At 36.2% G+C, this 16,513-nt stretch overlaps 1 protein-coding gene across 1 annotated transcript; it reads right to left on the reverse strand.

The window, feature by feature from the left end:
• Nucleotides 1-367: 367 nt before the first annotated feature.
• KAZALD1 (Kazal type serine peptidase inhibitor domain 1) lies at nt 368-13,027 on the reverse strand (the record flags this gene model as incomplete). Its single annotated transcript, XM_081328760.1, has 4 exons — nt 368-1,459; nt 2,205-2,352; nt 9,933-10,093; nt 12,478-13,027. 4 exons carry the CDS (start codon nt 13,025-13,027, stop codon nt 1,365-1,367), a joined length of 954 nt encoding a protein of 317 aa, XP_081184886.1. The 3' UTR covers nt 368-1,364.
• Between the last annotated feature and the right edge of the window lie 3,486 nt (nt 13,028-16,513).

The raw sequence follows: 16,513 nt of genomic DNA on the forward strand, positions 1-16,513 counted from the left end.
AAAATAGAGAGAAAGAGACCAAGCTGAACATCCAAAAGTGCTGTTTTGTTGAGCACTCATTAGTTATTATTTTTATGTATTTTAGCCATTATACAAGTAATATATAACCTTAAGTCAAGGTGACTGGTTGCACACACACCCCGCCTGTTTTAATTCTGCCAGCAATACAAAAAATAAGATAGGTTAGACAGAATAATTAGCTTAACGGCACCTATTTATTTTGATAGCTGAACAGATGAATGCAGCTGTCATACCTTAAATTCCAACATTCAAATGCTACATTCACTGTTTTACCATTTATAGCTTTGTGTGGCTTATCATGATCAGATATATTTAGGTCCTAATTGAAATTGAGCCATTCATGCTTGTTTCATTTTAGGTTTTTCTGGATGTCTTTCCAGATTTCAGATCTTGAGACAATTTTTTTCATACATGGTATGTAAATGTAGACTTCCAGGCTTTGGAAAAAAAAAAGAAAACTTGAAAAACAATAGCACATACTATGAATTCCAATTAGCAGTGAAGCTGAAGAATAGTTAAATTCACAATAGAGACACTGACCAGTATTACTATTTTTGGAGTACTTCAGTTGTGGTCTCTTTGATCAGCACTTTATAATTAACATTAATTCTTCTTTCTGCAGCAAGGAAACCCAAAGGCCTTGGCAAATAATATCCTGCACCTATCATCCAGTTTATATACAGTATGTGTTTTGGCACACTTTGAAATCTGTTTTCCATTTTAAAAGCTGTTCCCAAACTTGTTTAGCAGTTCCCTTCTCTGCTGATCTAATCTTGCCTCCTTTAAATTCTTGAGTGTACCAAACAATTAGTTAAATTTTGCTAGAGATTTTAGTTCTTAGGCTTGGCTCTTAGGCTTCCCATTAAAAAAAGAGGCTTCTTTTTTTTCCTCCACGATCTCTGCTACTTGAATTATATCCATCAATGTTGTCTAATCTCTGAGCAATTAGAAAAGGAACAATTGTGAATGTGATGCATCAAATCAATGAAATTATACACTCCCAGAATCTAATCAAAATCCTTTTTAATGTCCATTTGATTTGCATTAGTTAAATACAAATACTTCTTCTCTTCTACCTGCTTTGATGTACTTGTCATCCAGGGATAGGTCATACGATTAAGTACCGGTATATTGATTTTGTCCACCCAGAATTAACTTATACTGTACTAAAGTTCTCCATAGAAAAATTTCCTTTGGCTTCCTTAAAATCACCTTAGAGTTTCCATATTAATTATTATTCTCTGGAACTGGGGCACCAGTAGATAATGAAATAAATGTTCAAATGGGAAAGAATACAAATGACCCTGCATTCTGAGTGCTATCCTATATACAGTATATCCTTTTCAGTAATAATCATATGATTCATCACTCTCCCAGTCATCATTTGATCCCAGGTTGGGCCCCTTTGGCAGAGCCAATGAAGTTAAATTCAGTTGATCTGCAAATATAGGACACAAAGCATATGGTTACCATCTGAAATGAGTTACTGTCCTCCTTTATCTACTGCTAAGAATAGTGGACTGAAATAATTACAGTTCCAAAAAATAATGTATAATAAATCATGTTAACTGGATAATGGGTGCTGTCTTTGAATTTTACAATCTATCAGCATAGTTGTAACTGTTAAACAATTTGTCAGGCAATTAGCATATTGACTGTAGATGTTTCAGATAATTTGCAGTGACCACGCTAGTGGAATCTGATAGCAGCTGAACTCCAAAACATCTGGAGGAAGTCATCTATCCTTTTGCTAACAATGGGACAAAGGCTACTATTTTGATGACAATGCCATGCATTTACAAAGTACTGTTTGAAATGCAAAGAAGAAACATAATTCCATTTCTGTACAAAACACTATATTTTTTATATCAGCATCATTTTACAGGGCACAGAAAATAAATAATTTATTTTTATTTATTTATTTTATTTTATTTCCATTTATATCCCGCCCTTCTCCGAAGACTCAGGGCGGCTTACAAGCTTAGCAGTAATTTACTTGGTGAAATTAGAGAAAAAATTTCAGATTTGGAAAGATATATAAAATAAGAAGTAATGGCTAGGTAGACATTAGCAGCTTCCTGAATATTGAAGAAACATGTGGGTACTAGTGAACACAAGAGAAAACCAACTATTGAGACAAATAAGTTGGCTAAAGAAATGATTTAAGGCTAGTTTTTACTTACCAGGAGTGAGAACCATAAGGCTGGCAGGAGCCGCCACTTGTCCGACACTGTTTCTTGCATAGCAGTGATACCTTCCTTCATCAGTCAACCGCACAGCTTGGATTTGAAGCCAGCTGGTTACCTCATACTTCTGAGGACCTCCCCTAAACTACAGCCAATTAAAATAAGACACATTTAAATCTAGAATCATTCACTACTATTAACCACTGCCCATGCATGATAAATACAAACTCCTCATTTTTTTCAGAATGTACAGTAATTCATATTCAACATCTTTGACTCATTTCTTTTCTGAGCTCTCTAAACATTAAAGCAACACAGGGATATTGTAGAGCAGGCCCAAAACATACTTCCTTTTTTAAAAAAATAAATTTTTATTGATTTTTAACAATTGCAGTCTTTAGTGCTTAGTAAACAACGTGTTGTCTAGGTTCACATATTTAACATTAACTTCTTCAATATCAATCAGTTCAATACTGCACAAGCCAGTGTTTTTTCCCTGATCCTCCTTTCTTCCCAAATTGTTTTCATTTTCCCAACACTATGCAAATACAATACTTGCTATTATTAATACATACAAAATTGAATATAAACATCCTCATCATATTTTCTAGTGTTATACAAATAACAATATCAGTTTATAACCTCTTTTCTAACCAATTTATATTTCAAATGTATTTGCAATTAAAATCTCCTTATTAAATCAATATCCTGTTTTTCATGTTCTTATTTAAGTTTAATTTCCCATCAATATTCAGAATACCTTTGTCAGTTATAGTTTTCTCAAGATCAGTTACATTTATATAGCTAAGAGTTTCATTTATACAAGCTATCCTCATATTTTCATATTTCCCATATCAAAAAAGTACTATTCTAATTATAAATCACATCTTTCTTATTATAACAGTCTAATTATATCCAAGGGTTACCCATTCTTTTAATCTTATTCAAACACATGTTTAATCATATAATGTCCCCTCTGATAAATCAAATCTTCTGTTTTTTAAGTCTAACTCTAGCTTTCTTCCTTTGCCAAATAGCTTTCCAGGCCAAGGCAATTTAATCGCCAAAATTTTCCCCCTCTATTTTTGTAAAAGTTGCTTGGAACGAGAAGGACAATTTGTGTAAGGTAATTTTGAGGAGAAAATTTGCCCATTTATATTCCTTAAGCAACTCCCACTTTCCTTCTCCCTCAGCTTTTCTTTTCATTTTTTGTCTCCCAATCTCTTGCATTTCCCCTAACAGTTCTATAATCCATTTTTTAAAATCTTCTTTCTTGTCCTCAAGTGTATTTTGGAGACCTAGGAGGTAAAGTATCTTTTCCATTTTCATTGTTATAGCTGGGTCTTGCAAGATTTTATTTGTCTGTGGCAGTTTGTATTTCCCTTCTTTTATGTCTTCCAGATAAATTTCCTCTGATTCATCTTCTATTTTTTTGGTTGTTTGTTCATACTTTGCAGTCATTGTCTGGGAACTTTCTAGTTGTAGATTTAAATCAGAAATTTGTTCATTTATGTTAACTAAACTGTTCTTAATCTCATCACAGTTTCTTTGGTGTCTTCTTTATGTGAAACAATTGTCTGGTGAATTAATTGTAGCATAGAATATATCTCCTTCTGAAAAGTGTTTGTTTTTTCTTGAGGCATCACTCCTGCAGATCCTTGATAAACCTGGCTGGGGGCTTCAAATGGAGGTGTTGAGTATGTTTTCCCACCACTTTTGGCTGGGTATGAGGCCTCCATTTTGTTTTCCCCCTCCAGATAGTCTGTCAGAACTGTTGTGATCTCCAAATACAAGTCTTATCTAATATCACCAATCTTGATGGCAATAGATAAAAGTTTCATCTAGTTTTTCTGGTCTTTATATATAGCCTTTATAATACAATAGGTTCCAAGATAAGAGTTCAGCACTAAAAGCAATGTTTTGTAATAGTCCTTCTGCTCCGGTGTCCAAAAATGGTCAGTCAGGCCAGGTTGCAATCCAGAGTATTCAAAGTGTTCAAAATATTCAGCCACCCTAAAAACAATCCAAAGCTCTCTCCCAGCCTAACATAACCAAAAGTCAAATTTTTCTTTTTCTCCAAATAGTTCTTGAGATTAAAAGTCATAGCTCAGTAGGTATTTATAGTCCAACAAGATCAGGGTGATAAGTATGCCAAAAATATTTTGCTCTGTTGCCAGCTGTTCTCTGTTAAGCTAGGAGTCACGGAGCAGCCAAGAAGCAAGGTTATTTTCTGTTTCTAAGCCTACCAGATCAGCATCAATCCTTTCAGTTGTAGTGCTATTATCTAATCCACCATTAGATGTCATTCTATATCCATTTTCCATTCTCAAAACAGAAGGTTGATTTCTTATATTTCACCCTAATATTTTTTCAAAGAGAAAATCTTGACAATTATTTCAGTTCTCAAATTTGTCAAAGCTGTAGCTTTATATTGTTTCCATTTCAGTATTATATTTTCTGTCCCTCATAAAAAAAATTAAAACACCACTTCCATTTCTCTGGAAGGGTGGGGCTACAGTCCACTTCCTTCTCACATTCGGAGGTTTTTGGCTTCTTGGGAGCTTTTTCCAGGAAATTCAGTTAAAAAATAGTAAAGAAAGGCTCAATATTCTCACCCAGTCCCAAACATGCTGTTTATGAACTGCTAATTAGCGCTTTCTTTCTTCAGCTGTCAGTAGCTAGAGGCTGGCCACAGAGGTGCAGTCAGTCTTTCCCCTGCTGGTTTGGAGGGCTTTCCTTGGATCATACAGAAAGACCGCTGTCTCTCCATGATCAACGAGGCACCCCTCCTTCTTCATCGCCTCTTTGGGGCGACTTTAAGCCCTTTTAGGGCCCCCAGGAGGGTGAAATCAGGTGTGGAAGGCAGAGCTCTGCCTTTATACATCCTTATAGCTATGACATCATCAAAACATACTCCCAACATACAGAAATTAAAAACAATCCTTACTATACATCTTCTGAGGGATCCAGTATATTTAAAAAGTATTTTGTTGAATTAACTCCATTTGGCTTAGGATCTGGATATTTGTGAAACTCCCTGCTCTGGGATGAATTTGCTCAACTGATGAGATCACAAAACAAAGGCTTGCTGAGAATCCCTCCACCAATGCAGAAGCCCTTTGTCAAAAATTTTCAGTGATAGCCCCCCTCTTCTAGAACAGCCTACATCAGATATTAGGCCACTCCCTCTTCATTAACTATGAAGAGATTTAAAGATACCCCTTCTGGAGCAGTTTGAAGAAAGAATGTCCAATTTGCAGATCCACTGGGCTGGATGTTATAAGCTGTATTGTGTTTCTTTCTATTGCTTTTATCCTACTTTGTATTTGGTTGTTATAAACCACTCAGAGTTTCTGAATTGGAGTGACACATACGTGCCAAAAGATAAAGTAATAAATACAAATTACTTGCAAGTTTCCCATATCTAAATTCAAGGATTCTTTTTTTCACGAGATCACTGGACTTTCTTGTTTTTCTTTTTGCTTCTCATCCAAGAAGCTTCTTCAGCTCTGACTGGATGGTGGGGAATCGCAGGAATTATACTCCTTGCAGACAATGATATAAATCCTGCCATTCACCACCATTCAGTCAGAGCTGAAGAAGCTTCTTGGGGGAGAAGCAAAACGTCTTCAAAAAAGAAAAACAAGAAAGTCCAGTTGCCTCATGAAAAAAGCAACTTTGGGATAACTCATATAGGATTAAGTGTTGGCTTCATCACAGCTCCCTGAATCATATTGTTTTACACAATCACATCTACTCATTTGTGCAAATGCATGCTTTTAATCAGTATATCTCAAAAAATACATTTGGCATTTTTCTGAGTTTAAAAAGCTGCAAACTTAGAATATCAAACATGTTATCAGTCTTCTGGCAGGACTATTATGCTGAGCATTTTATCTGAGAAAGTCTCCATCATGCTACTACGCAGTATTTAGAAGATTTATATAGCCACCTAACTCTGTGTAGTATACATCAAATAAAAATTCCGAATCATTATTGCAAGTAAAAAAACCCTCCTTATATCAACAAAAGAAATGAAATTGAGTACCAACATATCACATAACATATTACACCTATCATACATACTCCATCTCCCAGAAGATGGATCCATCTATCATTTTAGATTAACCCTGGAGTAAAAGCCAAGTTTTTAAAGTTTTCTTCCAAGCTAAGTGAATTGGGACCATCTGAATCTCAGGGGCAGATTGGTACGAAGGGCAGGCACTACAATAGAAAAATATGTTTAACTATTAAATTCACAGTCATATATTTAACACTGACTTTGAAATTTGTCTTCTTACAGTTTTCATCCCTGTTATCTTTTCATATTCCCACTAGTTAGGGAAAACAGCTCATCCCATCACCATATATATTTGGAAAGTGTTGGATTCCATCCTATTTTTGACTCTTTCTTTAGCCCGATTCCAAAGCACATTGTGGGTGTGTGATTACACTTACATAATGCATATGGAACTTAAAGATTTTCAAAGAAGCATGCATTTAATTCTATTTGCACATAACATGCATATGTATTTTGTACTTGGGCATGTGCTAGACATTTCAGACTGATGTAAAATACCAATCTATGTTGCTGTTCTTTCCATAGTGGAAAATAATCTAAATTATTTACAGATGGAACTAGCAGCAGTATATGTTCTCTTTATTCTTTTAAAACCTAAATGAGAAAGTTTGGAAGTTGCCCACATACTGTCTTCATTTCTTAGTCTTCTCTGTAAACAGGACACATGGAATCCATGTCTCTGTGTGAATGCCTATATCCAGATTTTTCCTTTCACTGTCAGGTCAGAGCAGTGAACTGCACCCAAAAACAAGGATGTTGCATAATCAATTGACAGATTTTTTAAAAAACTGCCTTGGAATAACCATTTAGTTATCTAATAGCACTGCAAAACTGAAACAGATTCTAAAATGTGTGGCATTTTGGCAGGGGCTGGACCAGAGGAGGAATCGTGAAATCATGCCATGACAACTTCTTCATTTCAGTGTTGATTCTACTATCATTTTCCATTGTACTGTCTCTTTACTATGATCTGATAAATTATTTCTCATCAGCGGAAGTGCCCTCTTATTGCTCCAATCTTCACTTTTTCCTCAAGAAGTACACAAGCTTGGACCGGCTGTGAATATAGCTTAAGATTCTCTCAAGTAGGTACACAAACATACCACAAGCACTCCAGGTTATAACTACAAGGAGCCTTGGTGGAGCAGTGGGCTAATGCCTCCTTAAGTAACACCAGCTGCCTGCGATTAGTGCAGGTTCGCATCCCACCAGGCTCAAGGTTGACTCAGCCTTCCATCCTTCCGAGGTAGGTAAAATGAGGACCCAGATTGTTGGGGGCAATTAAGCTGACTTTGTAATAATGCCACTTGTGGGGTGTGTGAAAGCCCTAATAAGCAGGCATATACATAGAATGAAGGCTACTGCTAAGCTTGTAAGCCGCCCTGAGTCTTCGGAGAAGGGCGGGATATAAATGGAATTAAAATAAAAAATAAAAAATAAAAAAATACAGGCTTCTATCCACTCATCTTTGCCGGGGGGTGGGGTTGTGTGTGTGGGGGGGGTCAGCACTAGGAGAAAGTCTTGTATTTTCACTTGTTTCCCATTCTCAGGTTAGCTTAAGTACAAACTTTCAGCCTCCAGAGAAAATTTGTTAGAAACTCTTCTGCCAAACTCTGCCAGCAAACTCCTGTTAGCAAAAGTCAAAGTCTTTGACTTGCTGAATGAGTCAGATTTAACATTTATACATGAATCAATAAAATGGCCTGATCAGCCTTTTTTCACTGCAGCTGTACAAAATCTGGCTATTATGTGGCTAATAAAGATATTTCATCTCATAAAGTAACAGCCTGACATAAAACTCAACCATTCTGCCTCTGTATTAGCATGGCATACTCCAAGGCATATTTTTTATGGAGATCCCTATAAAAGATGCTAGTATGTTGTATTGTTTTAGTCTCCAGTTCAAATGGGCACATGCACTCAGCTAAAGGGATTTTAGAATATCTGCCTTACAGAAACACAAGAGAGAGAACATTGATCAGCATCCAACATTTTAATTACTTCACCACATTACCAAAACAATCTTTACCCTCACAAAACAACAGCTCCAAGTCACACTGTCCCTTGACATAGCTCATACATCTTTACCTTCTCCAACTATCTGTTGGATTAACATCTCTAAGTGAGGAAACTTCATATGAACAATTGCAAGTGTGAAGATTTATATACATGCAAGAAAAGCAATTATGCAAAAAAAAAATTGCATGAGGACAATGATAAATACATAATGATAGGGTGGAACTGTTTGTATGTGAAAGTCAAATCTTTTGTAAAGCCTGGAGGACCCATAGGCCTGTACAATCATTCTTTTTCCTACACTTCACTTAAGATAAATGTATGTAGGATAACATTCTTAAAGTCCCACTGCCTAAAAAAAGGTCTCCAAATCCCATGCTGCATACAAATTAAGCAGTGCATTAGGACCTTGGTAATCTTGCTTAATATCTATTCTTCCGCTGAACATTTCTGATGCAACGTATTCTCTAGCATTACACCCAGACTATTTTTAATTAACTCATAACAGCAGACATTCTCTCTGGAGATTTCCCCATTGATTTTGCTTTTTTTTTGTGTAGGAAAGCAATTCCTGGTTCCAGTTTAATTTGTTCGGTTGTATTTTCCACATCTGTTTTCTTGGACCACTGTGACTGTATTTATGCCAAAGGGGTAGTTGACGTTTTGATGCAACAATGCTAGGAATAAAAACATCTCTTATTCTAAATGATAGATGCTATCGCAAATATTATCCTACTGTTTCCCTTGACATAATATGGAACTGTCCCAGCCTCATAACCAGACTGTGACTTGACATATGCTTTTACCCCACCCAAACATTCCATATAATAGTAGAAGTTTTAATTCCCGTAAATGATTCTTAGGATCTCCTCACACACCCTTTAACTGGAAGGGTGTAACACTAAGTACTTTGCAGCCTTTTAAGTTCTATTTTAGGCTGGCTTCCCAAGCTTGTTAAGATCCATGTTAGGAACATTCACAGATCATCACAGTATTTCCAATTGCTAATGCAAATGTGTGCAATTGTGCCCAGCAAGAGAACAAGCAATAAAAATGGAATGGTAATTAAGGCTTGCAGTAAGAAAAACAAAAGAAAAATGGAGACATGTTCATGGGTTAACTGTATTTTTAGCAGCACCAAAAATACAACAACAACAACAAAACTACAGAAGGTTATATCAAGAAATCTACACATGCCACAAGCTGGCTGTGATATGTTAAGCAAGTCGATCTTTTGTTAAGCAAGCAGAAGCAGTGTAAATGTATAGCAAGCAATGTATAGGATAGAAGATCTGAAGAACTTCGAGAAACAATTTGATGTTCTTACTTAGGAAATTCAGGTTCAAGCCCACCCTCAATAATGAAAGCTCAGTTGATGACTTGGACCTGTCCCTCTCTCTCAGCCAAACTTCATTCACAGTGTTGTTGGAACAAAAAAAAGAAGAAGTCAATACTACATATGCCATCTTGAGCTTTAATCTAGGAGGAAAGTGGGAATAAAACTAACAAAATAATTAAATACAAATAGTGACACTTTAGGACCATATACAAAGAGCTAAAGGGAAGACCATATTGCCCATACACTCAAATAACCACTATCTGAGGGCACACTAGATTTTCAGGGTTACCTGAACTGAAATGTGGGGGTCATCTCCAGGAAGCAGCATATCCAGACCCTCTTTCCTCCATTCAATAGATGCCATGGGAAATGCAAAGACTTCACAGCCAAAGATTACATCTTGCCCAGTGGTGTTCCAGATATCATAAGGAGGAGACATAATACGGGGCTCTAGGAAAGGCCAAAAAATATATGAGAAGACAAGAATCTCTATATTATTTGTCCATGAAGGTATTATCTTTTCTGATCAATTTTAGAGATGATGCTTCCTACAAGTTACATATAGTACACATTTCAAGAGATCCTTTAATCATATGGTGTCTAAATCACTTTCACCTTTTGATAGTAAGCTTATAGTCAAGGCCTGTCTTATTTTTATTTTTTCTGTAACATCTAAACTTTTAATAATGGCTTGGGCATGGGACCAGGTTACTTTCAGGACTGTCTCTCCTCACCTGTCTCATGAGGTCCAAAAAGGAAAGGCTAGTTCTAGGTCCCATCCACTAGGAAAAGTCATCAGGTGGGTCCATAGAGGAATGCCTTTTCTATTTAATGTTTGCCCTCTGGAACATCCTTCCTCTGTAGATTAGGCTTGCCCCTACCCTATAGGCTTTCAAGAAGGCCTTAAAAACCTGGCTCATAACCAACCCTAGGGCTCGAGCTATGTGGTTAAGCCTTTTGTATTGATGAAGTATGTTGTGGTTTTATTTAATCTCAGCTCCTGTATTTGTTTTTTATTATCTTTATGGTATTTTACCTTTTACTTTTGGATCACTGCCTAGACTCATATGTTTGAGATGGATGGTCCTATAAATAAAATAAATAAATGAACTATTGCACTATACTCTCCATTTCCTTTCAGCGGAAAACCTTTTATGATTGAGCTAAATAGTGCTGCTTTGCCAGGCCAACAGCAGCTGTTATAAAGAATATATTTGCATCATCATGGCACATCTGTGAACCAGGGCCCTTGGCCCCTAAACGGTGGTCCGGTGCTTTGTCGCAGTCGTTTAAATGAAATGCTTTCTAGGGATGTTGCTGCTGCCTCCTGTTGCTGGGGAAACATGACAGCTTTGTGGCAGCTGCTAATCAGCTTGCTTTATTGTCAAATGCTTGGATTTGACTTAAGCTTTCCAGCTACTCACTTTTCCTCTTGTTTTAAGGTTGGATGCCTGGGGAGTGATTGTAGCTGGCTGGTAGGTAGAACACAAGCTCTGCATACAGAATGATTTTTATTCAAGCTCTGGAACCTCCAGAGTTTTGTTCTGATTTTTACAAAGATCGGTAGCAATGAGATAGATTTTTACCTCAGCATGCCCTGCAGGTTAGATATTAGATGCCAGGCTAGATTAATAATTTATGCTTGTTAGAAAGCAGCTTCTAATCTACCAGTGTTTTTTTTCTTTCAATAATATGAGTAGCTTTGTGAGACCACACATTAGACCAAGTATTAGAAACTCTTTCAGTGTCACAATCCTGTCTTTCCACATTCTTTTCTGTTTCTCAACAACCAGCCTAAATTTGCTTTTCATTACCACCATCAGTATGGAATCCTAGTTTATTCTTCTGTTTCAGAATATCTCCTTTCCTTGCAATAAGGAAATCAAATTAGAGACAGTTCCTTCAACACTTGCAGGTCTAGCTCCTGTTTATTACCAGTTTGTAACAGTGTCATCTCAGTATCTCTGGAGAATTTGTATATATTTTTTATCATTGCTAACTTCATATTAGGTGAGAAGAAATGGGATACTAAGCTATAAAGTAACTTAGCTTGTAGCAGCCATTACTGTACAGTTATTACAGAAGAGATGTGTAATATGTAAATGCTGCTTTAGTAGCAGACATCTAGAACAACATCTAGTCTGGTTTGATTGACCCAAGTTCTGCTATATTATGAATTCCTGGAACAATATATCAGTTTAGACAAATGTGTATGCCAGGTGATACTTCATATCCCTAATATATGTTTATTATAAATGAAATATTTCTGTCACTTACCTTAACTCTAGCAATTACTTTTATATACAATTGCTTGGGTTTGTCTAGCTCTAGAAAGTAATGGTCTCTCATCTTAATGCTGAGGACTGTTTTACTTGGGTGAATTCATCAATTGGTATTGATTACTTATCTTCAATTATTTAATTCTTTTTAAAATCTTTATGATTGCAACACTCCATAGAAACAATAGATACACACTGACTGTGTACTATTAAGAAATATGTTCAGTCCTTGTAGAGAAAGATAGTAGATAAATGGCAGTACATGCAGAAAACCCCTAATTCAATCTTTGGTACCAGAGTTAGGACTAGATAGCAGATTTTGTGAAAAAACACTTCTGAGAACTGCAAAATTACCGAAACCAGGTTGCTTTGACCAATCTCTCTTACCCAATTTGAAACTGTCAGATTATTTACTTCACCATACATTTTTCATTTCTGAAAATATAAGAGCTTAGAATCATTGCTTCCCATTTATTTTATTTTCAAAACATTTAAAATAAGTCCTTTCTGGACTCGCACAGAAATTGACAAAGAGGGACCTACAATGGACCTTACCTGATTCACAGGGTCCTTCATGAGCTACAGTGAGATTAGCCTCAGGGTTGGAATTAAACACCTCTTGGAATTTGCAGATCTGAGTATATGTTTTGCCATCAGAGCCACAAAGAGCTTGGTTAGACAGACAACTGCACTGGGGCTCAGGCACTTCGCCATGTTGCAGGTCTTCTGAATCAAGACGGCACTCTAAGTGATCCCCACACTTGCCATAGAAGTGGTTGGTATGGTCCAGGTCACAGATCTGTCCCTCTAGATTTGCACATTCCTGACAACAATCACAGGCATCCAGGACCACTCCAGCCAGGCAACCACGAGGGACAGGGCATTCTTCCAATCTACATTCCACACAACTTTCCCCTTCCTCTAGAAGCCTCTGCCAGCCTCGCTGCAAGTAATCAGGACCAATGGGCAGTGCCGAAATAAGTGCATCCCAGCAGAGAAATAGCATAAGAAAGGTAACTTGTAGAGAAGCTAAGGTTGCAGGTTGAGACATTCTCACTAGCTCACTGGAACTTGGCACCCGTTTGTCAGCTTTGTGTGTCACCATCCCTGGGTTGATAGAATAGCATTCACTACTTGGTCCTTTTCAAAACCATGAAGTCTTCACTGCCTGCAAAAAAGGAAGGAATTCAGATGCAGCAATTATTTCACCAGTCAGTTACTGTAAATGAATACCTGAATTGGAGCATTTTGAGAACAATCTTTCCATGCCTCCCATTGATGATCTAAACCCTTATTGTGATTTTTCTGGACCAGGAAGAAAGGTTGGCTTTTCTCAATGTAAGAAGCTCTCAGGCAAGTTATGCTGCCAAGAAAGCATTCTAGTCTTTAGATCAACCACTGAGGGAGGCAGATACCCTTCCCATCCATCCAGGTTGTTGCAAAATGACGGTGACACAACAGCAAAAAGCACTGTCATTTATGCCCAAGAGGTATCACAGGTTCTTGAGCAGGTTCACGGGGCTCCAGTTTCATACCAATATCACCATAAGAACAATGAACATAAGACACAGAAATGTCTGTGATCATTTTGGTTCTTTTATTTATAGTTTTGTTCTACTTTATTTTGTTTAGCTTGTACCTATATTAAATTCAAGTTGATAGTAACAGGTCCATAGGTAGAGACTCGAGTAAGGAAATCTAAAGCAGAACTCTCAGGACTTAAACACAGAAGCACACCTACCTATAGGAATATATTTTTTATTGTATTACTTCTAAGCAAGTTGTTCAGAAAATATGACTAATATGCTTTTATTTATATCTCTTCAAGTAAGTAAAAGGATTCAAGGTTCATTGCTTAAATGACAGCAGACCAGTGAGGAGCTGTCAAATTCCTATAGCTCCTCTTTATCTGTGGCACTAAATGATTTGAAGGAACCTCATTCAGGTTCAAAACTTATTAACCAACTTTTTATATTGTAATCACACAGCTGGTGTGGTTGAACATGGTGACTTTTTATAGATCCCCTGGTACGGGGTTTTAAAAAGTCAGCTGTATGTCAGAATGGGCAAATAGGTGGCTCTTAGATTTTTTTTCTATCAATGAGTTGTGCAAATTCAATTTAATAGCTTTGCTATTGCTAAACCAGAGGGTGAGATTGTGCCATAAGCAAATGAAAAGATGCTTTTGAATCAGCTATTGAAAGCGGTTAAATTTAAAACAATTCTTTTAATATTTTAATATGTATCCACATATAAATATGGAAAAAATAATGTAAAGAACAAATGTCATACACAGGACATGCAATAGAAGGGCTTCTTGAAAGTTTTCAAACTGCACATTAATTGTACCAGCAAATTTATATTTTATTTATTTTTATTTATTTTATTTTATTAGACTTATATACCGCCCTTCTCCCCTTGGACTCAGGGCAGTTCACAAGGTTTTTTTTTAAAAACAATACACGTTACAAAAAATAAAAACAATTAAAATGATTACACTAACCTTCAACTAAAAACCCCAATTACAATTAAAATACAATTAAAACCCCAGTTAATACTCTTTGCAAGTCTTCTTTTCTTGGAACAAAATGCTTCTCTCCTTCAGCATGTTGGATTAATTACATGTGATGTAACTGTTTCTGCCAACAATGTCCCATTTTTTTAATAGGGTGGGCAGTTTTTCTTTAAAAAATTGGAGGACCTCTTTAATTTTTTATTAGGCAATGTGACTGGTACAACATGTGTGTTCTTAATGGAAAAGCAGTTACTGCTATGATCAGTTGCTCTTTTAATGAAGTACGAAATTGTCTTCAGAGATTTAATATAACTGCCTTTTTTGAAAAGCAGCATTGCTATTTCCCATTACCCAATTACATCATATTAAATTACTGAGCTTAGTCATTTAAGGTTAAATGTATACACTTGAGTTCAAACATACCTTTTCAGGAATGGAAATATTTTTCCAAGCATTAGGATAAGATTAGGATATTGTATAATTTGTTATTCAAGACAACATAAATTCAGTGTTGTCTTTGACAAAATTCTGATATTTCTATGATAATTTTTTAAATATTACCACTGCTAGAAAGTCCTTTTCTTGAATATCTCTGGATTTAGTTTATTAGTTTGTATAAAGGGAACCTGTTTATTATCTACCCTTCAGTGTGGTTAACTTACAGATGAATTAAACTAAGCCGCAGAAAAGAATTTGGGGACAAGATGAAACCAAGCATAGAAACAATAAAAAGCCTTCAGAACTAGAGAAATTGTAAAGCTGCTGGCAACTTCACAGTAAAAATAATACAATGCCATCCAGATGTTGCCCAGAGCATAAGCAATGATACATGTTTAATAAATCTGTCTTTGGGATATTTTAGTCCCAGCCCACTGACTGTACTATTAGCAACTTGAATTGGCCACAGAAACAAATTAGTATTCAATACAGCTGGAATCATATAAGAATAATATGTTCACCATAGGAAATGTTTGTTAAAATATTTTTCCCTTTTTAAACTGAACAGTTTCTCAGCTGAGCACTGTACAAAGACAACCCCAGTGAGACTCTACTGTATTGTAATAGTTCGGGCTAGATGTTATTACTGCATAAGGTATAGCCAAGTCTGCCTTCATTCCAACTGGCATGCCAGCCTAAGCTGGGGAGAAATATCCCTATTGTGGCCTTCTCAACATCCAGGAATGTCAAATTCAGGAAGCCTTCAACCAGCCAGATTAGTTTTTGGAGACAGATCACCTATATCCATAACAAGCTGTACATACTTTCCTGGATCAGTCAATTCCTAAAAGCAACAGTACGGCATCTTACTTGGATTATGTTTCAATTTTTTAACTCTCATCTCATTTACGTATTACTCATTTCGCCAATCCATAGCCTCAATTATTTCCTCAGAATTTAACGGAAAGGAAGATAGAGCTGCTTGATTTCCTGTAAATGTCTAGCAAATGTTGTCAGTGTGCTAATTTTCCAAGATCTTAAATGGAAGTGATAGCTACATGAGAGAAATAAGGTAAGAAGAGCTAGAATGCAAGGAACAAATAGCCCATGGGTGCGCTTTTGAAGTACAGAGAGAAGCCTAAGAGAGGAAATTCCAAAAATCCAGTCTCCCCTGAACTGTTATATAACATGCTCCATATGCTGGAATTATTAGCAGAGCTATTTGAGCAGAAAGTACAAGGAAAAAGACAAATACAGTATTCAGAAATATTTGAAAGGGAAAGGATACATATAATAGTTGGCAATAAAAGTTGACAAATAATTATAGAATATTCTTGTTACTTCATGGTAAGGCATTCTATTTTTATCAGTTTCAGTAACCATAATATTAGTCAGCAAAAATGGTACAAGACAGAACAGATTCTTTATAGGGATAGTTAACACATAAAATAAAAATTGACAAATCACACATCAGAGTTGGATACATGTGCAGTTAAGAGTTGTGCTTAGGTCAGCTATTTTACATTATCTGGAAATTTAAGAAGATTGCCCCTAATATTTATTTAATCTTTTTAAAACATCTCCTACATAGCAATTGAATTAAACTCTTCCCTCAATGGCCCAGATTATTCTTGAATG

Source organism: Vipera berus (assembly GCF_964194415.1).
Source record: "Vipera berus genome assembly, chromosome: 5".
In the NCBI taxonomy this organism is placed as follows: Eukaryota; Metazoa; Chordata; class Lepidosauria; order Squamata; family Viperidae; genus Vipera; species Vipera berus.